Here is a 21,454-nt window from a genome sequence, read left to right as displayed (position 1 = left end):
CAACAAAAAATTTTCTAGATAAACTCTAGAGTTCTTGTCTCCCCCCAAACACACCCATTTTTCAACATTTTTGAAATTTGTTTGGATCTGCATTAAAACTCTCCTTTAATATCGAGTCATCTGATTATTTTTATGTAAGTACTTTTCTGGGAAATATTTGTGTGAAAAGATTTTCTTTTGAAAATTGATACACAATATGACTTTTGTCTCTTAGCAGTGTTTGTACTGCTGAATCCTTTTATGATTTTTGTTAAACGGGCTTGTGAACTAGTTCAAGTCAGTGTCATATGCTGAATATCTAAATATATTTATAATGAGAAATATGAGAAAACATAATAAGAATATTCCTGTCCTACATACATGGAGAGAAAATAGAATATTTATAAATGCAAATGCTCTACAATTCTGAGGAAGCTTAAAGATTGCAGTTCTGTTCTAACGCTATTTGCTTGGTTGTTGTTTTAATATCATCTTTGTCATAAAGATTTAAGGCTGCTTATGAGGTTAGATGTCTGAGTGTTGAGTAGATGAATAATTGGGAGGGCAGTTATTGTACAGAGGAAAGCTTCCATGGAATGAGTTCTTAATGGAGTTTAAAAGAAGAACAATCACTGTTTAAGGGGCGAGGGGACAGTGGTGCTCAGAGGTCAGGTACATGATTTCCTTTCTTTCTTTCTTTCTTTCTTTCTTTCTTTCTTTCTTTCTTTCTTTCTTTCTTTCTTTCTCTCTCTCTCTCTCTCTCTCTCTCTCTCTCTCTCTCTGTTTCTCTCTCTCTTTCTCTCTCTCTCTCTCTCTCTCTGTCTTTCTTTCTTTCTTTCTTTCTTTCTTTCTTTCTTTCTTTCTTTCTTTCTTTCTTTCTTTCTTTCTTTCTTTCTTTCTTTTTCTTTCTTTCTTTCTTTCTTTCTTTCTTTCTTTCGAGACTGAGTCTCACTCTGTCTCCACCCAGGCTGGTGTGCGGGGGTACACTCATACCTCACTGGAGCCTCCAACTCTTGGGCTCAAGTGGTCCTCCCACCACAGCCTCCCAAGTAGCTGGGACGACAAGCGTGCACCACCATGTTTGACTGATTTTTAAATTTTTTGTAGACACGGGATCCTGCTATGTTGTCCAGGCTAGTCTCAGGCTGCCAGCCTCAAGTGATGCTCCCTCTTTAGCCTTCCAAAGTGTTGGGATTACAGGTGTGAGCCACCACCCCTGGCCATTTTCTTTTGAATAGAGCTCAAGTTCCAAAGGTGACTGTCATCAGAGATGAGAGAGGAGAGGGCGGTCAGGAGGCTCCAAGCACATGACTTAAGGATGAGCATGAATTGATTGTTAAATTTCAGATGTGAGATTCCCAGGACATCAGAGTCCAAACGATGTAAGAAACGTCAACGTATGTGACACAGTTTGGTTCTTCATGTGTCTTCCAATATTCTCAAATAATCTTGGGTAGACACTTGGCTTAATTCTGTCGCAGGGCACCTTATTTGTAAAGTGGGATTAGTAAGATCCCTTCCTAAGAGGTTGTGAGGCCAAATCCAGCCCACAACCCCTTTTTATAAATAAAGTTTTATCAGAACACAGCCTGACCTGTTTGTTTGCACATGAAGCATGACTGATCTAATGCCACAACAGCAGAACTGAGTTGTTGCAACAGAGCTCATATGGCCGACAAAGACGAAAATATTGTTTCTGTGGTCCTTTAAGAAAGTGTTGGGTGACCTCTGCTCTTGTATGAGTTGTGAGGCTTCAGTGAATTGATACAGCCACCAGAGCCTGAAACATACCAAGCACTGTGTAGGTACTGGCTGGTGTTTGTATGATCGCTGTCACGTACTGAGTGGCATCTCCGTGCTAGTGCTTGGGACCCAGCAGTGAAGAAATTCCCCACCACATCTGCCGGTAATGCCAAAGCCTGGCATAGGGGGGACCTGACTTCCTCAGGTGTGTCGGGGGCGATGGCTCAGGGAGATGACAGGTAGTTGCAGCCCTCATGGTTGTTTGGAAATGGCTTATCTATGGGCAATGGGAAGACATTGCCTCCTGGAGGAACCTCTCAGTCTTTGTCAAGGCACAGAGGTTTGAAAGGGCAGAAGGGTGATTAAGGAAGCACAAACAATTCCATGTGACTCTGACTATATATTTAGGCTGCCGGAATGGGAAGAAGTGGACCGGGAGTTTTTAGATTCCTAGTGCCCAGATAGTGACTGGCTCTTAAAGGTGCCTGGTGCATCTTAGTAGATAACCGTGGGAAAGAGGCAAGAAAGAGAGGCCTGGAAGGTGGATTGGGCTAGACTGACCATGGGGTGGGGTGAGGGCTCAATATTTGTCAGCTCTGACGGTGTTCCTGCTTGAGGCAACCAGCAGGAGCAGCTCTGGGTTTTATTTATTTATTTATTTATATTTTATTTTTTCGAGTCGGAGTCTCACTCTGTCGCCCAGGCTGGAGTGCAGTGGCATGCTCATGGCCACCCCAGCATCGACCCGCTGGGCTCAGGCGTTCCTTCCAGCCCAGCCTTCCAAGTAACCAGAACTACAGGCACATGCCACCACGCCCGGGTTATTTTTTGATCTGTTGTAGAGATGAGGTCTCGCCATGTTGTCCAGGCTGTTCTCAAACCCATGGGCTCAGGCCATCAATCCCCTTGCCTCGGCCTCCCAAAGTGCTGGGATTACTGGCTTGAGCCACCGCGCCTGGCCTGGCTCTGGGTTTTAGAAGGCCAATTCAGTTCGCAGTAATGAATATTTGAAGTGGGACTGGGGTAACAAGGAGGGTAAAAGCTAAAATGATGTATAAAATCTCATGACATTTCTACCTAATTGAACTTTGTGGTTGTGTCTTACACCTTCATTTTAGAAAAGGTAATTACCTGCTGGATGTGGTGGCTCACACCTGTAATCCCGGCACTTTGGGAGACAGAGACCAGAGGATTACCTGAGCTCAGGGGTTCGAGACCAACCTGGGCAACTTGGTGAGACCGCATCTCTACAGAAAAGTCAAAAAATTAGCCAGATGTGGTAGCGTGTGCCTGTAGTTCCAGCTACTTGGAAGGCTGAGGCAGAAGGATCCCTTGAGCCCAGCAGGTCCAGGCTGCAGTGAGTGTGGGCATGTCACTGCACTCTAACCTGGGCAACAGAGTGAGACTCCAACCAACAACAAAAAAAGGGATTAGCAAGTTTTAACTGGAGGCCAAATGCAGCCCACAGCCCCTTTTGATAAATAAAGTTTTATCGGAACACAGCCTGACCTGTTTATGTGCACATTAAGCTTGACTGATTTAATGCTGCAACAGCAAAGTTGAGTTGTTGCAACAGAGCTCATATAGTCAGCAAAGACTAAAATATTATCTGTGTGGTCCTTTAAGAGAGTGTTTGTTGACCTCTCTCTTAGAACATTGTTCTTATATTATGAGTAGTGCCATTCTGGAAAAGTCAGCATAGTCAAGAAGGCAGATTAGTGCATGCATACGCTAAGAAGGATTAGGCCATACATACTGCTTCCTGTGAAGAAATAAAGCAAAACTTTGTACTGGGTTGAGATTCAGGTCTTAAGTTGTTGTCTTGCTATCCTAATCTCCGTCTCTGGCCTACTATGGCCATTTCTGTGGTTTTGACTGTATCTGACCCAGCCTATAATCAGTAGTTAGCCTGTGATCAAGTAGAGTGCAAGTAGTAAATGTCTTGTGTCCTTTTTCTCTCTCCTGCCATGTCTTTTCTGCAATATGGTATTCCTGAATCTGTTTCTCCTGGGTGGTGTCTGCATTATCCCAGCTGTTGCAAATTCTTTCTGCAACCTAGCCCTTTGGGTGAATGATAAACAATTTAATAACCCAGTGTATTTAGGGAAATCTAACCATTTTCAGCCAAACCAGTCATAGATGACAACAGAGGTAAACCATCAGGAATTTTCTTCGCAGACAATACAAGTCTGTAATGTACTTTAAAGGACTGAGAGAATAATTAGGAAGCAGCAGAAGTTTTGTGGAGGAGATGTGTTGAGCCTTTGCATGTTAAGGATCAAATTTTAGTTTTTGTCTGAATCCATCATGAGGTGATAGTCTCGAAAACCACTCCAGGGGCACAGGAAAAAAACGGAGGACAAGACTGAATATGGGGGGCTGGGAGTCACATGTCTGCTGGAACAGAGAGGGAGAAGTAGTCTTCATAATAGTAAGGACTGAAGTCATGGCAAACATATTCCATAGTTAGTTAACGATTTAATGAGTTGGTGTTTCCTGAGGGCATACTGTGTACTGGGGCCCACTGTGCTATATGCCAGGCATACAAAGATGATTGGCGCTCTCATTCTACCCTTGAAGAACCCACAGATTAAAAATGAGAAATCAGATGCATCGACAGTTACTTATTGTAACAGTGCCATAATGTTACGCCAGATGACTTTTTCAGATTAAGTGGGAGGAGAAGTCTAGAAGGAGGAAGATGGAAATGAAAGGAGACTGCGGTGAAGGGGAGATCCTAATAAAGAAAAATAATTTCAACCGCTTTAGAGAAGATGCTTGACCACACCGTGAAATCAAGATTACGACTGAATGATAGGCAGCTGCAGAGAACAGAGGCATAGGTGGGTGGGTCAGACTCCAGAACTTGAGTTTCATTTGTCCTGAGGGCATGCCGTGTTGTAGCCTGACGCCTTCTTGGCCCATTACAAATGTAGATAGCAGATATGTGCATTACTTATGTATCATACATCAATGTAATTTCATTCCAAAATATGTAATAATGTAATAGAATAGATACTATATTAGCATAGAGTAAGATTTTGAAAATACACAGCGTATGTAACACTTCTTATCCGTTAATAGAGGCTTAGTAAGTGTTAGGAACTTGGCCAAGCACTTTGCATGATCTCATTGTTAAGTGGGTGGGCACTATTGCTCCATTTCCCAGGTGAGAGGCCGGAAGCCCACCAAGGTTAGATTGTCCAAGGTTATCCAGGGGATAGGTGGCACTTAAGCCCAGGCCAGTCTGACCTTATGGATTTAGACGGGCTCCCATGGAGTAAATGTTAGGATGAACTCTCGACTTGAAGAGGAGCTTTCTCATGATTGGGGCGAGGAAGGGGGTAGGGAAGAAAAACCAGTTGTGCAGAAAAGAGGGAGGAAGTGTGGAGCAGTTGCCTGGCATAGAGCTTTGCAGTCAAGCCTAGCCGAATCCTCAGCCCGACTGCTGCTTGCCAGCCACATGGTATGGGTCTGGTCACACAGCCACTCTGAATGTCCCCATCTGTACGTTGGGGGTTGTGGCATTTGCCTTGTTAGCATGTAAAGGATCTGCACCTGGGCCTGGGACTCAGCAGACACTTAGTGTTGGAAGCTGCTGCTGGTTCTGCCACACCTGCTCACCTTGCCACGATTCTCATATCCACTTTCATCTTCCCGCTCCTCGTACTGTGACTATTTTCGCTGACACTGTAGATATTATTATTCGCAGCAACAGTAGTTGGAACGACCAAGGAAAGATTCGTGCTACAAAAACAAAAGTGCAGTCGTTCAGAGTCCTGGATGTGTGATCTAAGCGGTAGTTCTGCGCTCTTCTCAATGTTCGGTGAACATTTGCCATGGCAGGTCTCTGTGCTAGGCACTGTAGAAAGTTAGAACACGAATAAGTGATCTCCTCTTCTAGTTAGCATGTCGGCTAGTTTGGCCCTCACCCTACTTTCTTGATCAGGTGTTGAAGAAAGAGAGAACATGTTGGGAGGTAAAGCACGGATGCACATTGAGAATAGCCCCCCTTAAAGCTGTGCACAGCTCTGGAAGGATGGTCAGGACTTAAATGATTTGCAGATTGCATTATGAATTTACTGCTCCACATAATCTCAAACTCTTCCTGTTGTGTGGTACACGCATCACCTTACATACTTAGAGGTGCAGAGAGTTCTCAGGACATTTTATTTTAGCGATATTGAACAGGGTTGGCCACTAGACAATCATTGCGCACCTATGTGGGTTGCTGGGTGATCAGCATAACCTTGGCCCCTGCCTCTAGGGGTGCCAATCCAGAGAAAAATGCTTTTTGTGGATCCTTGCTCAGAGGAGCAGACATTTATAGCCACCCTAAATGGAACTTCCACCCAATATGATGAAGACTGGCATGTGGTAGTTTCATACTCCTTTATTTTACTAAAATATCAACCTGGCCAAATATGATTTTGAGCACATTTATTATAGCTGCATGTTTATATTTATAGGAAACGTGTTGCTAATTCTCTAGTATGTTAGCAGGTCGTATTCAAATTGTTCTATTTTTACTTTGGCACAAAATCGCTGAGGAGAAGCATTTTAAGGCAAGTAGTGATTATAGCATATCGAATTACTATATATTGGATTACATATTAAATAAACTTCCTGAAGTAAGAAGGAGCTTAATGACAAGAAGGTGGTTATCTTAAATTCTGTATTGTTTACATAAGATTCCATCAAATCCAACCTTTATTGTATGTTATTGATTACTCTAATGTTTCTTTTTGCTAAATGTCTACTTTCCACCAACAAATGTAATCCCCCTTTTAATATGGAATAGGTGACCTGGGATTCGAGAATGGATTTTCAGAAGCCATGGATAAAACTTCCTCACTTTAGTGTATACAATAAATATGTATTTTTTTTTTTAACATGAGAGGTAGTCAGATAGGTGCATGCATAAATCTTGCCAACCCTTGGGCAGTTGTAATTTTCATACCAAAATGCATGAGTTTTTACTTGACTATTACTCTGTCATACATTAAGTAATAGTTACCATGGCAACCTTTGCATAACATTATAACATTTAAATATGAGGTGTTGTGTTTCTTTATAAGGAAAGACAATGTATTTGAAATTTTGAATGTTTAGTGAAATAAAATGACTGCTAAATGAGTATTTTTGATCAAGGCCAGTTGAATTTTGGGGGAATTATGCACATTTCTCCAACCAAAACTATGGAATGCATTCATTTATTTTTTTGTGATGTCATGGGGAAAGTAAAAGATTTTTTTAAAAAACAGTACTTGATAAATATCACATAAACATTCATTGAATGCCTGTAATTGGTCTTCGAAGGGCAAAACACATAAATTGAACCGTATTTGAGGCAATATTTATTGAGGGAGCATATTTACTAGTGATTAATACAGTAATAAGAATTTGAATTTAACAACACATGCTTTATAAAATTCAATCACATATAATACATTTCCTATTTTTGCATACTAGTTGGTTAACTGTAACTAGTTTTGATATCACCTGTAGTCTAATTAACAGTAGCAGTTTCCTACACCTACAAAAGCAAATTTAAATGAACCACTGAACTAATCCTTATGGCAGTTCCAGAAAAATGGCCACTTAAATTTATCAAGTTGGGTGGACAGTTTCTTCATTAAATATGAAATAATTAGTTTTTGCTTGTTGCCAGTATAGCTCTAGGCCATGGGACTATCATTATTGTTTATGCTTATCTTATATTCAACTCTTCATCAGTTTTTTATAGTGACTTTTCGAAATTATCATCACAGTTTGTACTTTTTATCTGAAAGTAAAGGATCTAACTGGTGACCATTCACAACTTTCGAAGCATCTTTTAAATGACAGTCAGAGGATTGGGACAGTGTTAGGAGGAACAGAGGGAAGAGGATGAACTCTGCACTGGACACCAGCTCTGCTGGACATTTCACAAATGTTGTTTCATGTACTGCTGGTAACCTTGTGATAGAGCTTTTATTAGGCCCTTTTCACAGAGGAGGAAAATACAGTTTCTTTGAAATATTGAAATATTGAAAGTAGCAGTTACATCGGCAACCCCGATCACATTGTTTATATGCTTTTGAGGTAGCGTTCCACATGATTGGTCTGGCCTCAGTGTCCTTCCTCTTTCCTTGGTTTACTTGAATTCTCCTCTGACTTGTTACGAACACAGCGTGTATAACGCGTGTAAGGTAGAAATAGAGAAAAAAAACCCACATTGATCCAAAGCCCTTATCAAATATTTGCTAAATGGTAATTTCAATAATTTGCATTTCTCTACAGCACAATAACAATCTGTTAGTCCTTGATTTGCAAGCTATCTTTGCCATCTTGTCTTTCCCAAGTTTTCTTTTGTTGAAACCAAGCATCAGACAGAAATCAGAATAAACGATAAAGTGTGTACTCTTAGACCTGCCGGGATCAAGAGTCAAGACTGTCCAAAGATTGACCTTCAGTTTTGAGCTTCGAAGTTCAGAAGTGGACAGGTGGAAATATTGTGTTCTTCATTGCCCTTTGGTGCGAGATATATTCTAGGTTGCAGAGTAAGTGCCAGCAGCAGCAAAATTATCGCCCCCTCCTGCTCTTGCAATGGCTCTTCTGTGGTCAAAATGGCAAATTCAGCAGCAGCTATTCGACAGGGATTTACAGAAACTTCCCCATGGCTGATAGGAATCTTATTCAGCAGTGTCTTTGAAAACCCAATTCTGTGCAGAATTAACTATGTAGAAATGACCTCGGTTGTGATAAGGTGTTTTAAACAAATCTAACTTGTAATCTCTCTCCATGTGCATTTTGCACTTCACATGGAAGAGTCTGTGAGGTACCTGTGTCTATCTCCAGCATTCATAAATGGCTTCGAATTTTATTTCCATATGAACATGAAAAAATTCCTGGCTTCCCAGAGTCAGTTTGCCATACAAAGCCACCATACATCACTTAGGTTTGTGATGAAAGAATGGAATTGCAGCTGTGTGAATACTAGAATACCCAAACATGAATTAGACTCACAAGCATTTGGCAATAGTTCAGAAAAGGAGCTTAATCTGGTTTCATCTGAGACGCTTTTCTCTGCTCTGCAACCTCTCCCCAAGATGTTGTGTCTGATATCGGATCACAATGTAATGGGAGTGACGCAAAATCAGAGAAAGCCCTAAGAAACCAGGGGCACATTCACTTTTCTCTGGAGATTCTTTTTTTCCCCTTCTCCTACTTCTTTTTCTCTTCTCCCAGTTTCCAACTCTGAAATTCAAGGTCATTCACCTATTAGATGAATTAATTATAAGCCCAAAAAGGAGCATTCATCGTACTCTGATCTCACTCATATCTATAATTAAGGGTAAATATAATCTTCCTTTTAGAAATGTACCACCCACCCATTACATCTAAAGTGCTGACTGAAATCAAATAATAGTTCAGAGCAAGATGATTTTAGTTCAACAAGAAAAAAGTTGATAATTTAAGCTTCAAGCATTGAGTTCTATTTTTGATTACCATTCAGTTATAAATCTAATCTGAGTTATATGCTGCTTTCCTGTTGCTCAAGTTGTAATTCATGGTCTGCATTCTTGGTTGCATGAGCAAAGTTCACTGGTTGATCCAGGATGTCAAGAAGCTTCTCTGCTTTTAAAAGGAACAGGGACAGGGTTGAGAATGTGTCTGAAAGAGAGTCCGAGACCCAGACCTGATGTAAAACAAACAAACATTTTAATGGAAAAGGGCGCGCACAGAACGCAGCGTTTGGGATTTGAATGGCTAAGTTAGAATTGGCTGTTTGCTGGGGAATTGGCTGCAGAGGGTGAACTCCAACACATTTAAACCTGGTTGACAAAGCCAGTGTATTGCATTCTGCGGACAGGGTGCTTTCAATCTTGACATGGTTTGGCTCTGGAAGAAAAGAGGAGTGAAGAAGGGGGAGGGCTTGCTCCATCACACTGTGGACAGTTAAGCAAAGTGCTCAACTCTGGCTTTAAGATTTACAGGTTGGCTCTGTGAGATGCCACATCTTGCTTCCAGTGTTTCCTGGCTGATTCGGGCAGCCTACGCCTGGGACCCAGAATAACCGCAGGGCATGAACTTGCACAATGTGAAAAACCTAAAACCATTATAATCCTGTTTAGGGCAAGGGTGAATTTGCCCAGTTTGGAAGTAGGACTTAGTTTTTAGACTTGACTTTTATTAAGCATAAATGTCTTAAGGGCTATAGATCCTCGTAGGCAAATTCGTAATATTAGTGAATGCCTCATCTGATCTGTTGTGTGCAGTGTTTCATTTACTTTCTAAATCAAGTGCCACTAACTTTTAAAAATCCTTCAACTCAGGTTTTTCAGCCAGTGGAAAATTTTTTATCTTTCTCTTTGCTACAAAGAGTTAAGTATGTGCCGTAAAGGCCAAACAATACTAAATGGTCATTGTTCATGTTACAAGTAGACTCCATAATAAGAACTCATATATTTTTATCTTCATTTTCCCTGAGGAGGTGTTTAGGGCTCCTTTAAGTGTGAGGAAATGTTTATTTTTGTTGCTTTAGAAGAATGAGTCTATTGTCCAAGTGAAAAAGAAAAAGGAACAAACACATCTAAAAAGAAAGAAACAGGAATTTGCTTTGTGAAAAAATAAAAATAAAAAGATTAGCAAGCGTCACTAAAAGTTTTTAAGTGCTGTCTGAGCTTAGGACTGTGTTGCTGTACATAGTTCATGTGGGTGCATAGCAAGAGTTGGATGGGTTATTTATAACTGGCCCATGAAATGATTTTCTTTTAAATGAACAATAAGGTCAACCACAGCCAGTTAGCTATTTTGTACTTATCATTTAAAATTTTTCGCAGTCCTGTTGCGAATGCTGCTAAAACACAGTATAGCAAGTGTGTTTGTTTTTAGGTTGACCTATTAAATGCATTTACTTTCTTGGGAGTGGAAACCTTTGTCGCCAGGACCAAGAAGAATTAACCAATAGTTAAGCTCATTAAAAAAGACAAGCAAACGTTTCAGTGTATTTGGTCAGCCCTTTTCCGAATATTTTATATATTTTTAGAGAAAGAAAAATGAAGAAATGAGACTATGTTTGCTTAGAATACACTGTTATTTTCAATGAAGTGAAGACTCATTGGTAGAATTAAAATCATTCACAGGCTTATTGATGGAAATTTCAAAGAGAATTTGGAGGAGGAATTAAATACCGACTTTGTTAATAAGGATTGCCAAGAGTAAAATTTAGGTTGAAATTTTCGAAGGTTACTCCTAAAAGAATAAAGACATTATTTGACGTTGTGCTGTTAAATTTCCTCAAGAAACTTTTTTTATGATGAGTTCTGTGTTTTAGTTTGTCGTTGTGTAGTGTTTTAATATTTTGAGTTCAGAAGAGGCAGACAGTAGTTGAACATGAAGATGTCAGGCTCTTGTCTTGTAAATCTGGTTTTGTCCGGTGTTTATGTGGTAAATATTAAAATACCAACCATGAGTTTATTACACAAAATGTGCTTTCAGCCTAAAATCTCATCCGCGAAGTTGTATTTTAAGTAATGTTTATTGTGCATCTCTTGAAAAAGTCTTAAACTGGAATCAGTGAAGGCGAGCTTGTCAGGAGCTGATTAGTTGTTTATATATTACTCACTCAACACTCAGAAAAATCTCTCAGAATAGAGAGGTTCTCTTTATGATATTTCACTATATGGCGGTGGAAAGGGAGGTTTGAATTTTTGATTCTCCAGCTTATGGGTCATATTTGACCAACTGCTTTCACTAGAAGACATGCCACTTTGTTGAGCTATTTAGGAATCAAAAAGACTGTCTTAATTTAAAACAAGGACCCTTTGTTTTAGTTGGTGACTGCCTTGTGAAATTTTTCAGTTCTCAGCGGGTTAACCAGGGAACAGGGGCAGAGTCATAATTGGCCTATTTAGAGTATTTTGCATGTGAATAGTGTGTTAGTGAAGCATCCCTAAGTCTGTTGTGAGTGACATGGTGATTAGAATTTAGATTAGGGAAAACACATTCTGTACTTTATCAAGGACAGCAATTAGTTCAGTCAGTAAAAGTTGATTACAAGTAACGATAAAGTTAGATTTTTAGTACTTAATTTTAAAATTTCTTTATTAAACAGTAAATTTGTTCTTCATATAAACGGTGCTATCTACTTTTGTTTTATTGCATATCAGAATAATTAAAAGAACAATGTGTCCAATGCAGAGTATAATCAGGCGATTTATAGATGATGGGTAAGTTTCTATGTAGTTTCTAGAAAATGTAATATTCTCTCATCTTTCTTATGTCATCCTTTTTGAACGTTTGCTGTTTTGTCATACGGTGATGAGTTAATGATATTTGTGAAAGTTTTCTAGTGTTCAGGTGAATGTTTAATCTTTGGGGATGTGTTTTGGCTTCTGATAGTCCTCAAGAGGGCATTCTAAAGTCCTTTGATTTCTTCCTGTTAGCTTAGAATGTCTAGTATTTCTATCATTTCGAAAGTCAGCGTGAGGATTTGCATTTCCTCTTGGTTCAGTTGGCATTTTCTCTCCTGTGGGTGCTGTGCAAATTCGTGGAGGATCATGACGTGCAGGGTAGAGAAGCGGGGTTCTCAGTGGAGTTGAGAGTCTACACTCACCCCCCGTGTGATCAGCCGGGGAAGTTGTGTGCGTTCACAAAACGAGACTCTTCTTGGTTCTTGTTAAGGAAGAGCATGAATAGTTCTCAGAGAGGAGCCTAAGTCTGGAGAAAGAAAACAGTAGTCTTACATAAATGCTGTTGATTTGAGGAGATTAAAATGGAAGCCATCGGAAGAGATTTAAAAAATATTTTCTAAAGGGAGTCATCTTCTACCTTCCTTCCTACTTAGTAAAGAATCTGAAATTCATCAACTTGGTGATAGCTTCTTAGGCTGCGATTCTTTGGGGTTTTTGTTTTCTTTTCATCGTTTCAGCCTAGCAGATGCTGTTTGCTTTATTGCATTGATTTAAGTCCTAACAATCAGTTGGGGGGTGGTGACTGTAAAAAAAAAAAATGTACCTTACGTGTCTGTTTTCCCTTTTTAACCTTTTAGCAGAGTCTCCTTGGAGGTGACATGGATATGGGCAACCCAGGAACCCTTTCGCCCACCAAACCTGGTTCTCAGTACTATCAGTATTCTAGCAATAACCCCAGAAGGAGGCCTCTTCACAGTAGTGCCATGGGTAAGGTGGATTCCTCTGTTTGAATGCCTGAGGAATTAGTATCCGTCTTTTTCTTTCTTTCTTTTTTTATATGTCACCCTCTCATCCTACATACACCCACCACACCCCTCAAAAAAAAAAAACCCATAAAATTTGGCTCAGCTTTCAGGCTGGTGCTTTTCCCCAGTAGTGCATTGGGTGGGTATGTTAACAACTTACATTAGCAGGAGAACTATTTTGGGTGTATGCTTATTTCTGGTTTTCTCTTGGCTGAACACATAGAAGCTTTTAGAAAATCAAAGCAGTGAAAAGTTAAGTCTCTTCGTTTTTTCTGAACAAAGCAGACTTTGATTGCTGCTAGAATAAAAGGGATCGTGGTAACTACGGTTTGCTAAGGTGATGATGGAAGGAAAGGTGGAAACGTTGTCTAAATGCCTTCGTGGTTTACTGTCTTTTAGTTAGGGAACGGGGCACGTGGGAGCTCACCACATCTTCGTTTTCTTTCAGAGGTACAGACAAAGAAAGTTCGCAAAGTTCCGCCAGGTTTGCCATCCTCAGTAAGTACAGCTTGTTTCTGCTCTGTACGTTGCTTATTTTGTTCTGTTTTGTGTGGATGTGAAGGAGGTGGCAGGAAAGGGTGCTCCAGGGCCCCAGAGGGGCAGGGTTTATCTCCAAGGTGGATGGGACTGGCCAGTCCCGCCCATCTGACCCTCCCTGGAGTGATTAATTGCACATCCTGGAAGACTGGGTGGCGATGTTGATATATTCAGCAGGTTAAGCTCTAAAGAGAGCCTTGAAAAGGTGCCTGAAGTTTGAGGAGTTTTACCTGTACAGGGCTTTCAAGAGAATGAGTATTAGTTTCATGTGTTGGTTAAATTCTTTGTCAGTATTATGATGATTTATGGATTTGCATGCGAAAGGAGATTTGTGGAGAGGATTTAGGAAAAATTTACATGGGTTTCAGCCCAGAGTGCAGGAAGAATGTCTCTATTTTCTAGAGAGGGTGCTGAATAAAGGCTGCAGAGGTAGCTGCATCAGTAGCCCTTTGTGTCTGTAATGCCAGGTGACAACTAGAAGAATCCAGCTGTGACCAAAAGCATTCTGGGTCTTTTTTAATAGCTGGAGATCTCTGTAGGAGTTGCTGCAGCACCCCCCCCCAACACAGCAAAAGTTGGTTGTCATCACAACTAAGTACATGAGATCTTTTTTGAATTCTTGTGTGTGTGTTCAGATGTTAATTTCTGAATAATTTAATTTTGCTTAGGACTGGTCTGTTTCTAGTAGTTTCCTTCTTATGTAAAGTAAAAATATTATTGCCTTCCCTTTTTTGTCTCTTTATTCCTCCTTCCTTTTTTCCTTTCTTCCTTTCCTGTTGATACAGAGTTTTCATTGCATTCTATAGGGTACTGATATTCTTTGAAGTGAATGCTAATACGCCTGGTTGTAAGTTCTTATACTTTAAAAATAAAATTATACTTAGCTTTCTGAAAGTGCATCACTAATCAATGCTCACATGTTAGTTTTATTTCATTTTTAATAAATCGGGAGAATAATGGATTTTGCAAATGTGCTAAGATTAAATTAACCCAAACACCTGTGTATTTGACTTGATTTCAGTTCAGCTCATCCAAACAATTACTAAACGAATATATCAGAATAAGTCTTACCAGGAAAAAAAACCACACACACACGTTTTGTATGCTGATTATCATAGACTTGATAATGTTGAAGAAGCATCACAAAATTATCCATAAATATAGAAAAATGTTGTGTAAATAAAATTGCCAATGGCATATAAAATAGTCATTTTGGACTATCAATAAGTCCCTTAAAAATAGTAGGGGGTGTGAGGGCCAGTTGGAGGCCCAGACTTCACCTGCGTGCAGCCTACTTGTGTACACACACACACACACACACACACACACACACACACACACACACACACAGTTGTTTATTCTTTGAATTTCTATTTGGTATTGAAATGGACTAATGACCCCAAAGATTTTCCTAAGCATATCTTAAGCTTGAAGTTAGTGGTGGTTTTAATGTAGATGAAACTTTAGCTTTTAACAGCTTTTATGACATTATCATTATCACTAACAATTTTTCATGATCTGTTGTAAATTTGTAAGTAGCTAACGGGCCCCTATAGAAGATTTTACTGGTATAGTTTTTTTCTTTGCCGTTAAGACAATTTATGTGTTGCTGGTATGTTGTGATATGTGCAGAAATACACAAGTATCTTTCCTTTTTTCCCAATGAATAAAATGCAGGAATAGGAAATTTGTGCTGCATTTAATGTTTGGCTTTTAGTGGTCACTTTCAGATTTACTCTTCTTAGATAATTTATCTTGGCTAAATATTTTCGTAGTCCTTATGGAGCATTTTGGTAAATAGCCCTGTTTTTTGAAAGACAGGAAGGAGGAAAATGGAAATTTTATTGTAATTTTTTGATTATGGAGGGTAAGATAGTTTATATAATTTTAGAATCCAGTAATCTATTTACTCATCACTTAGAAAAATCTCTCAGCTCTGTTTTAATAGCAATTTAATGTAGTTTATATTAGCATTGCTGTATGTATTGAATGCTGACTACTGATAACAAGATCCACATGCCTTTACCACCACACAAAATAATATATTTTAGCTTGATTCCAAAAAAGGTCTGTAATAGACACTGTCACACTGCAGCCCCAATAGATCTTTATTTCTATCTTTTTAGACCTCTGCCATGCATCTTCTTTTTTTAAGCTCGAATAAGATTATGACTATATATTTGATAAGAGATACCTCTAAAACTTGTTTCAGTGTGTCTGAGTATTTGCATAACAAATCTTAAAAGATCGAGGATTTAAAAAGTTTCCTTTGAAGTGATTATGACTAGATAAAGACATTTATATGTTTTCTTTGATACATATTTACCATGATAAATAGTAATTAATCTGTCACAATCTGTTGTGGCAACCCGCTCTCTTTCCCTTTTTGAAATGGGCCCTGTCCCTTCCTGAAGATAAGACAAAGAAGATGTAAGCTGTGACATTCCATAATCAGATCTTACTCGTGGCAATACTGTGGTGTAGAGGCAGGCTTCCTTTTGCCTTCATTAGGCTGGTTCCTCACAAGCTATCAGGAGAGAGAGGGGATTGCCCGGCCCTGTTTTGAAAACACTGCAGCATCTGTGGGAGAGAGAAAACATAAGCCTGGCCCGACATCATGCCATGGATCTGGCAGGATCCACGAGTGTGTGTTTGTGCTGCGTGCCGCATCTCCAGACCTCAAGTCACTGTGGAAGCACGACACACGGATGGGGTGGCGGGGAAGCCCTCCGGCAGGGTCTACGGGCACAAGTGCAGAGAAGAGAGGGAGGACTGTGACCCTCTGGGGAACGGAGGCCTGTCTTAAGGCCTGGATGGTTTTGTTTTTTTTTTTTAAAGGGAAAGCTTGTGTGAAATCACAGCTATCTAATTGCCCATGAGAGCTCTGCTTGTTACTGAAGAGGAACATTTTTATGTTCTCTGTTCAGATTTTGGTTTGTTGCTCTTTTCGGTCACATCCTCATTTCATGTGGCCGTCCTCGTTTCAGAAGACCTTAGCAATGTCGCATCTTTTGTTGATGACAGAATTTATTTTGCGTGTCTCGTCTCTTGGATCTACATGGGAGCTTCTTGTTTTGTTAGATTTCTATATCTTGGTTTTCTATTTTAAACTATGTTTCATCTTAAACTTAATATTTTACAACCTGCCTCTCCATTCCAGCAAGTTTCTTGTCTTTGTATAATCTAGTAATCACACGCATCGAATCATGAATTCAAACGGAAAAACCCTCTATAGTAGATTATGATTTGGGAAAAAACATTCGTGATTCCTAACAGCAATGAACATGAAAGTAATAAAATCTAGAAAGTAGCAAGCGAATTTTATATTGTGCTATTTTAAGATACTTTTCATCAAGCACAGAAAATAAACAATGGCCTTGTCTTTTGGAAACTTTATTCCGCCCACCAACATGTAGACACATACAACCTTGATCTTGTAATTTGGAATCATTCAAAATGATACACATTGGATGAGAAACTGTTAGCAACTACAGTCTTTGTGGTTCAGCCATTGGTGGAGTATGTCTCTAATCTGATCTGGAGCGTGAATGATGGTCTCACATGACCCCAGTTTGGGGTATCTAGAACTTCAGATTTCTCTGGAAACAGGAAGTTTTATCCGTAGAAATAGCTGATGACCTCTATCTCTAGGTCTTCTCTCAAAATGAACTTCTTGGGAAGCCTATTTTCTATGTTAATTTACAGTTTTGTGTGTGTTTTGTTTTATAATTCAGGAGGATCTGTCAAACTTTGTTCTAAGTGGTCAGAATTAATGTTGGACTCATGGATCTTAAGGAAAACAATCTCTACTACAATAAAGACTAAAATAGAATTTGGACACTAAGAAAATTTGAAACATGAGTGAAACAATAGGTGCCTTTAAAAATAAAATCCCAATGCATATGAGATACTAGGTTCACCAATTTTCGTAAGGAAAAAATTCTTAAATATAATGCAGTCTTGAAGTTTGGATTAGAGTTTCTTTTATAGAAGAGATTATTAGGGGTATCAGCAAAATGAATAATGCTAATAGTATTAAATGCCCCAAGTGTTTTCCATTATATAAAAACCTTCATATTGGAAGATTTTAAACATGATGAGGAATCCATATCTTGAGCAAAAGATATTGGAAAAAAAACACTTTTTTTCCCCAGATGCCTGAAGAAATCACACACAATTGAAAAAAACTGCTAAATTGTTTTTTTTTCCCTATTAGGAGCCCAGAAATTACATATGATTGAAACTCAGTACTTAGTTCATAAATACATCATTTTCCTCTTTACTTTTGAAACTGACCACATGGAAGTCCGAACAATGCTTTTCCATGTCAAGAAAATGTTTCCTTGAGTAATAATACACCCTTTTCCACAATGAAATGTGAAATATTAAAATATTATATCTATCACAAGTGAACTAAGTGTCAGCCATCTGGCTCCATCCTGTGTAGGAAAGTCTAGAAATAACCAATTGTGTGATAAGGCAGAAAAAGAGAGGCTGTTTCAAGGTTCACTTCTGGAGAAATGGATACTTTGTTAAAGAAGTATAACTGTAGGTGTTTACACTGAAATATTAGGATAGCTCACAAATTCAACTTTAAACATCATGTACACATTTTCTCTCTCTCTCTCTTTTTTTTTTTTTGAGTTAGAGTCTCACTCTGTCACCCAGGCTAGAGTGCAGTGGCACACTCACGGCCATTGGAGCCTCGACCTGCTGGGCTTAGGCTAAAGATTCTTCCATCTCAGCTTTCCAAGTAGCTGGAACTAGGTGCACGCCGCCACACCTGGCTAGTTTTTGTGATTTATTGTAGAGGCAAGGTCTCACCAAGTTGCCCAGGCTGGTCTCAACCCCGCGGGCTCAGGCAGTCCTCTCGCCTCGGCCTCCCAACGTGCTGGGATGACAGGTTGAGCCACCGCGCCCAGCCCGTGTACCCATTTTCTAATGAAAGATATTGGAAGACGAGGCGTGGATATTAAAACTGCGCTGTTAGTTATGAAAATGTAAAGGCAAGAAGGATGGTTCAGGGTAGCGCAGTTAAATCATCCCAAATAGGACAAAGCTATTTTTCTCACAATTTACACGGCATATAGAACATAACACAGGGGAACAGTGAAAGCTGAGAGAATATTCCTCACAAAGAAAGTATTTATTTTTTGTGCAGTTAATGCTGAATTTGCTAAACCAAAGGCTTCAAGTTCAGCACATGTATTGTTTCTGTGAAAACCAATCTCATCCTCTCCATTACATACTGAGGCTATGGGAGGTTATGTTTTTTATGAATCGCTGGTACATGAAACAAACACAGGAAGATCTTTAGATTTGTTTTTATGAGAGCTCTTAAAAATATGCCATAATGCACACAAGAGGCTTTTAGATACTCAACATGGATACCATTAGGCCTTCTACTCTCCCAGAAGTTTACTAAAGATTTCTGGTTTTGGGGGGAATTTTGGAAAAATGAGCTCCCTCATCCACCGTCTTCCTGTTCTCCGCCTTGAAGTCCTATCCGGTTCCCCTTGAGAGAGGGCTTCTGAGATACATGTTTTAGATAGAGGGGTGAAGACAAACATGACAGTTAACTGTGGATGAAAGGCTTGTGTCTGTGTGAGCTATTCCTGGATTATCTTTACAAACGAAAAGGTTATACGCCTCAAACCTTCAAACAAAACACCACTACTTCATTCCTCCCGCTAGAGATGCCTTTCTGGCCAAAGGCATCCCAGTTTTCTACGCAGCCAGCTTTTTTAAGGTGGTGGGTATGATATAACCCTCTCACTCTGTGTTTTTTTTTTTTTGTTGTTGTTGTTTGGTTTTGTTTTAAACCCAAGTGTTCAAAATATGGTTTCATCTGCTAAGATTTATCTTAAACTTTTGTTAAGATTGAAGCAAGTAGAACAATGGCATTTATTGGAAAGCTGGACTTACTTGTTAAGGAAGGAGAAATACACTTCAGGGAAATGTTATTTTGAACCTTATTCTATCACTTGTTTTTTTCGCTGAAGAGTATATCTTGGTGTGTCGTTTTTTACTCCATCTGAGTGGTTTAACTGCTGAAAACGCTGAGAAACCCCTGCAAGGCGGCTTTACCTAAAGAGAAATTATAACAGAGCTTGCATGTATTTTGAAACGATACAAACTCATTCTGTAGCATCTTGCTTAGCTGTGAAATGTATTTTGTGTTTACAAAATAATATATGGACCCTTGGCTTGATAATTCGTTTGTATATGGATCCTTGGCTTGATAATTTGTTTGAATACTGTTTTTTTTTTTAACTTTAATTTCATTGATCGAGACTGAGGTTTTATTTTCTAGCAGAGTGCAATTTTCTTTCTTTTCTTTTTTTTTCCTGGACCACTGTCAGTTTCTGTATTTTCAAGGTGTGTTTTCCTGTTTTCAAACAATTCTAAACTTTTTGTTTGAAAGCAATAAGGCAGAGTGACACAGAAGGTTAGATAAGATTCAGAAAACGTGGCAATAATCCTGGAAGAATAGAGTCTCTTCAAAAATTAGCTAAGTTGTGTTTTCTCAAGGCAGAATAAGTATGGTCAGACTGTTGTCAGCCACCTACTTTGTTTCTGTTGTGTTTATTTACATAAATTGCACTGAATTCTTAAATCGAACATAAAGTCGCACCTCAAAGCAATTGCATAGGATTTCCAGCCTTGATCAGTTTCCAGGGTCCCAGGGTGTGTTTGTGTCTGCGAGCATGCTCGTTCCAAAGGAACGAGAGCTTTTATGAAACGCGGTGCAAAATTCAGAGTGTAAAACACTCCATTATTTTATCGCCAAGCAGCAGCAAGTGAATGACTTTTTTTTTTTTTTTTTTTTTAAGTTGTAGCCTCTGCATAGGTGTAGAGCTGTGTGAGGAGCTTTGTGCTTTGCTTGGGCATATGCTCCCTCTTCAGAGAAGTGAAGGTAGTGCAGAAGATTCTGTATTTTGTGGAATTTGTGGAATTTCGGGGTTGAAAATAAAGATGATTTAAGTTTTATTGAGAGGTCTCGATTTCGGTTCTGAAAGGCTGCAAAAGTTACATTTTGGAAAGAAAATTTTAGGAATTAGATTCAAGCGGTGTGGTGAAACCCGCTGTTGCCTCTCTTGTCCAACTTTGTCATCTGAGGAATGGATCCTAAATCTGCTGCTAGAGTTGAAACTTGAGGCTTTAGTGCTTACTTACATCTAGAGTAATAAGAAGAGGATCTGTGTGTGTCTGAAGTTTCACTGCATTTATTTTGATTATTCAGTGGAACAGAAGAACAGGAACATTCCTCAGCGAAGCTCTTCTTCACAGCAAACTGTAAAGAAAATTTCTTGGTGTGTTGCCATATGTCGCTAGTGATGAAAGGGCATTTCCTTCGTGGAACAGGGATTCCTATTAGAAAGACTCACGTTTTCTCAGAAAAATGACCTTTGCGGGACATTTAATCATGAAAACGGGTGCCGTTCCTCACATAGACACATTCCCCCCAAAAAAGTGTCATTGTTACCGCTAGGTGTTGCCAGTTAGGGATTTAAGGAAAGTGCTGTTGGGGACATTTCTTTGGATGTCATCAGAGGAAGAACACCTAACTGTCTCCAGCATCCTCCTCCCTCCCAGCCCATATCATTCTAAATATGCCTCCCGGATTATACTTATAATAACATTGTAATGGCTTTCATTCTACCGATTGGCATAGTATATCATTATATCATTAGCTGCTGTGTGAAAGCGGTTTCAAGTAGGTGGCTGATTCTTCGGTTAATGTTTTCAAGTAACCCTGCTTGGGGAATCGGGCTCTTTCACAGGTGCTCCGGTGTGTTCACACAGGGTACAATAATATTTCTGACTTGCTCGTTATGAAACAAACTTGGAAGTACGAAGTAATTCAATAGCAAGTGGAGTAGAGAGATGAGGGCTCTGTCTTCAGAAAGTTTAATAACTCGTGATGTCAAGAGGTGATAAAAATAAAATTTGTCTGAGGATGCAGCAGTACTCAACTCATTTCTCCTTACT

The 21,454-nt window shown here is 39.4% G+C and overlaps 1 protein-coding gene across 14 annotated transcripts in view; it reads left to right on the top strand.

The window, feature by feature from the left end:
* Nucleotides 1–21,454, top strand: part of TCF4 (transcription factor 4) — a 391,888-nt gene that overhangs the window by 251,107 nt on the left and 119,327 nt on the right. For 12 of the 14 annotated variants that reach the window (XR_504111.2, XM_008054872.2, XM_008054871.2 and 9 more), the window contains 2 exons: nucleotides 12,758–12,887; nucleotides 13,374–13,423. Coding sequence is in view for 13 of the 14 variants with exons in the window: in XM_008054872.2 (XP_008053063.1) it covers nucleotides 12,758–12,887; nucleotides 13,374–13,423 (180 nt within the window). In the remaining variant the exon portion in view is untranslated. The remainder of the gene's footprint in view (nucleotides 1–12,757; nucleotides 12,888–13,373; nucleotides 13,424–21,454) is intronic. The other 2 variants (XM_021710815.1, XM_021710816.1) reach the window with 1 other exon arrangement.

Source organism: Carlito syrichta, unplaced genomic scaffold (assembly GCF_000164805.1).
Source record: "Carlito syrichta isolate Samal-C Ts95f unplaced genomic scaffold, Tarsius_syrichta-2.0.1 Scaffold301567, whole genome shotgun sequence".
Taxonomy (NCBI): domain Eukaryota; kingdom Metazoa; phylum Chordata; class Mammalia; order Primates; family Tarsiidae; genus Carlito; species Carlito syrichta.
Note: the sequence above shows the minus strand (reverse complement) of the source record. Positions and strands in the feature narration are given on the sequence as shown.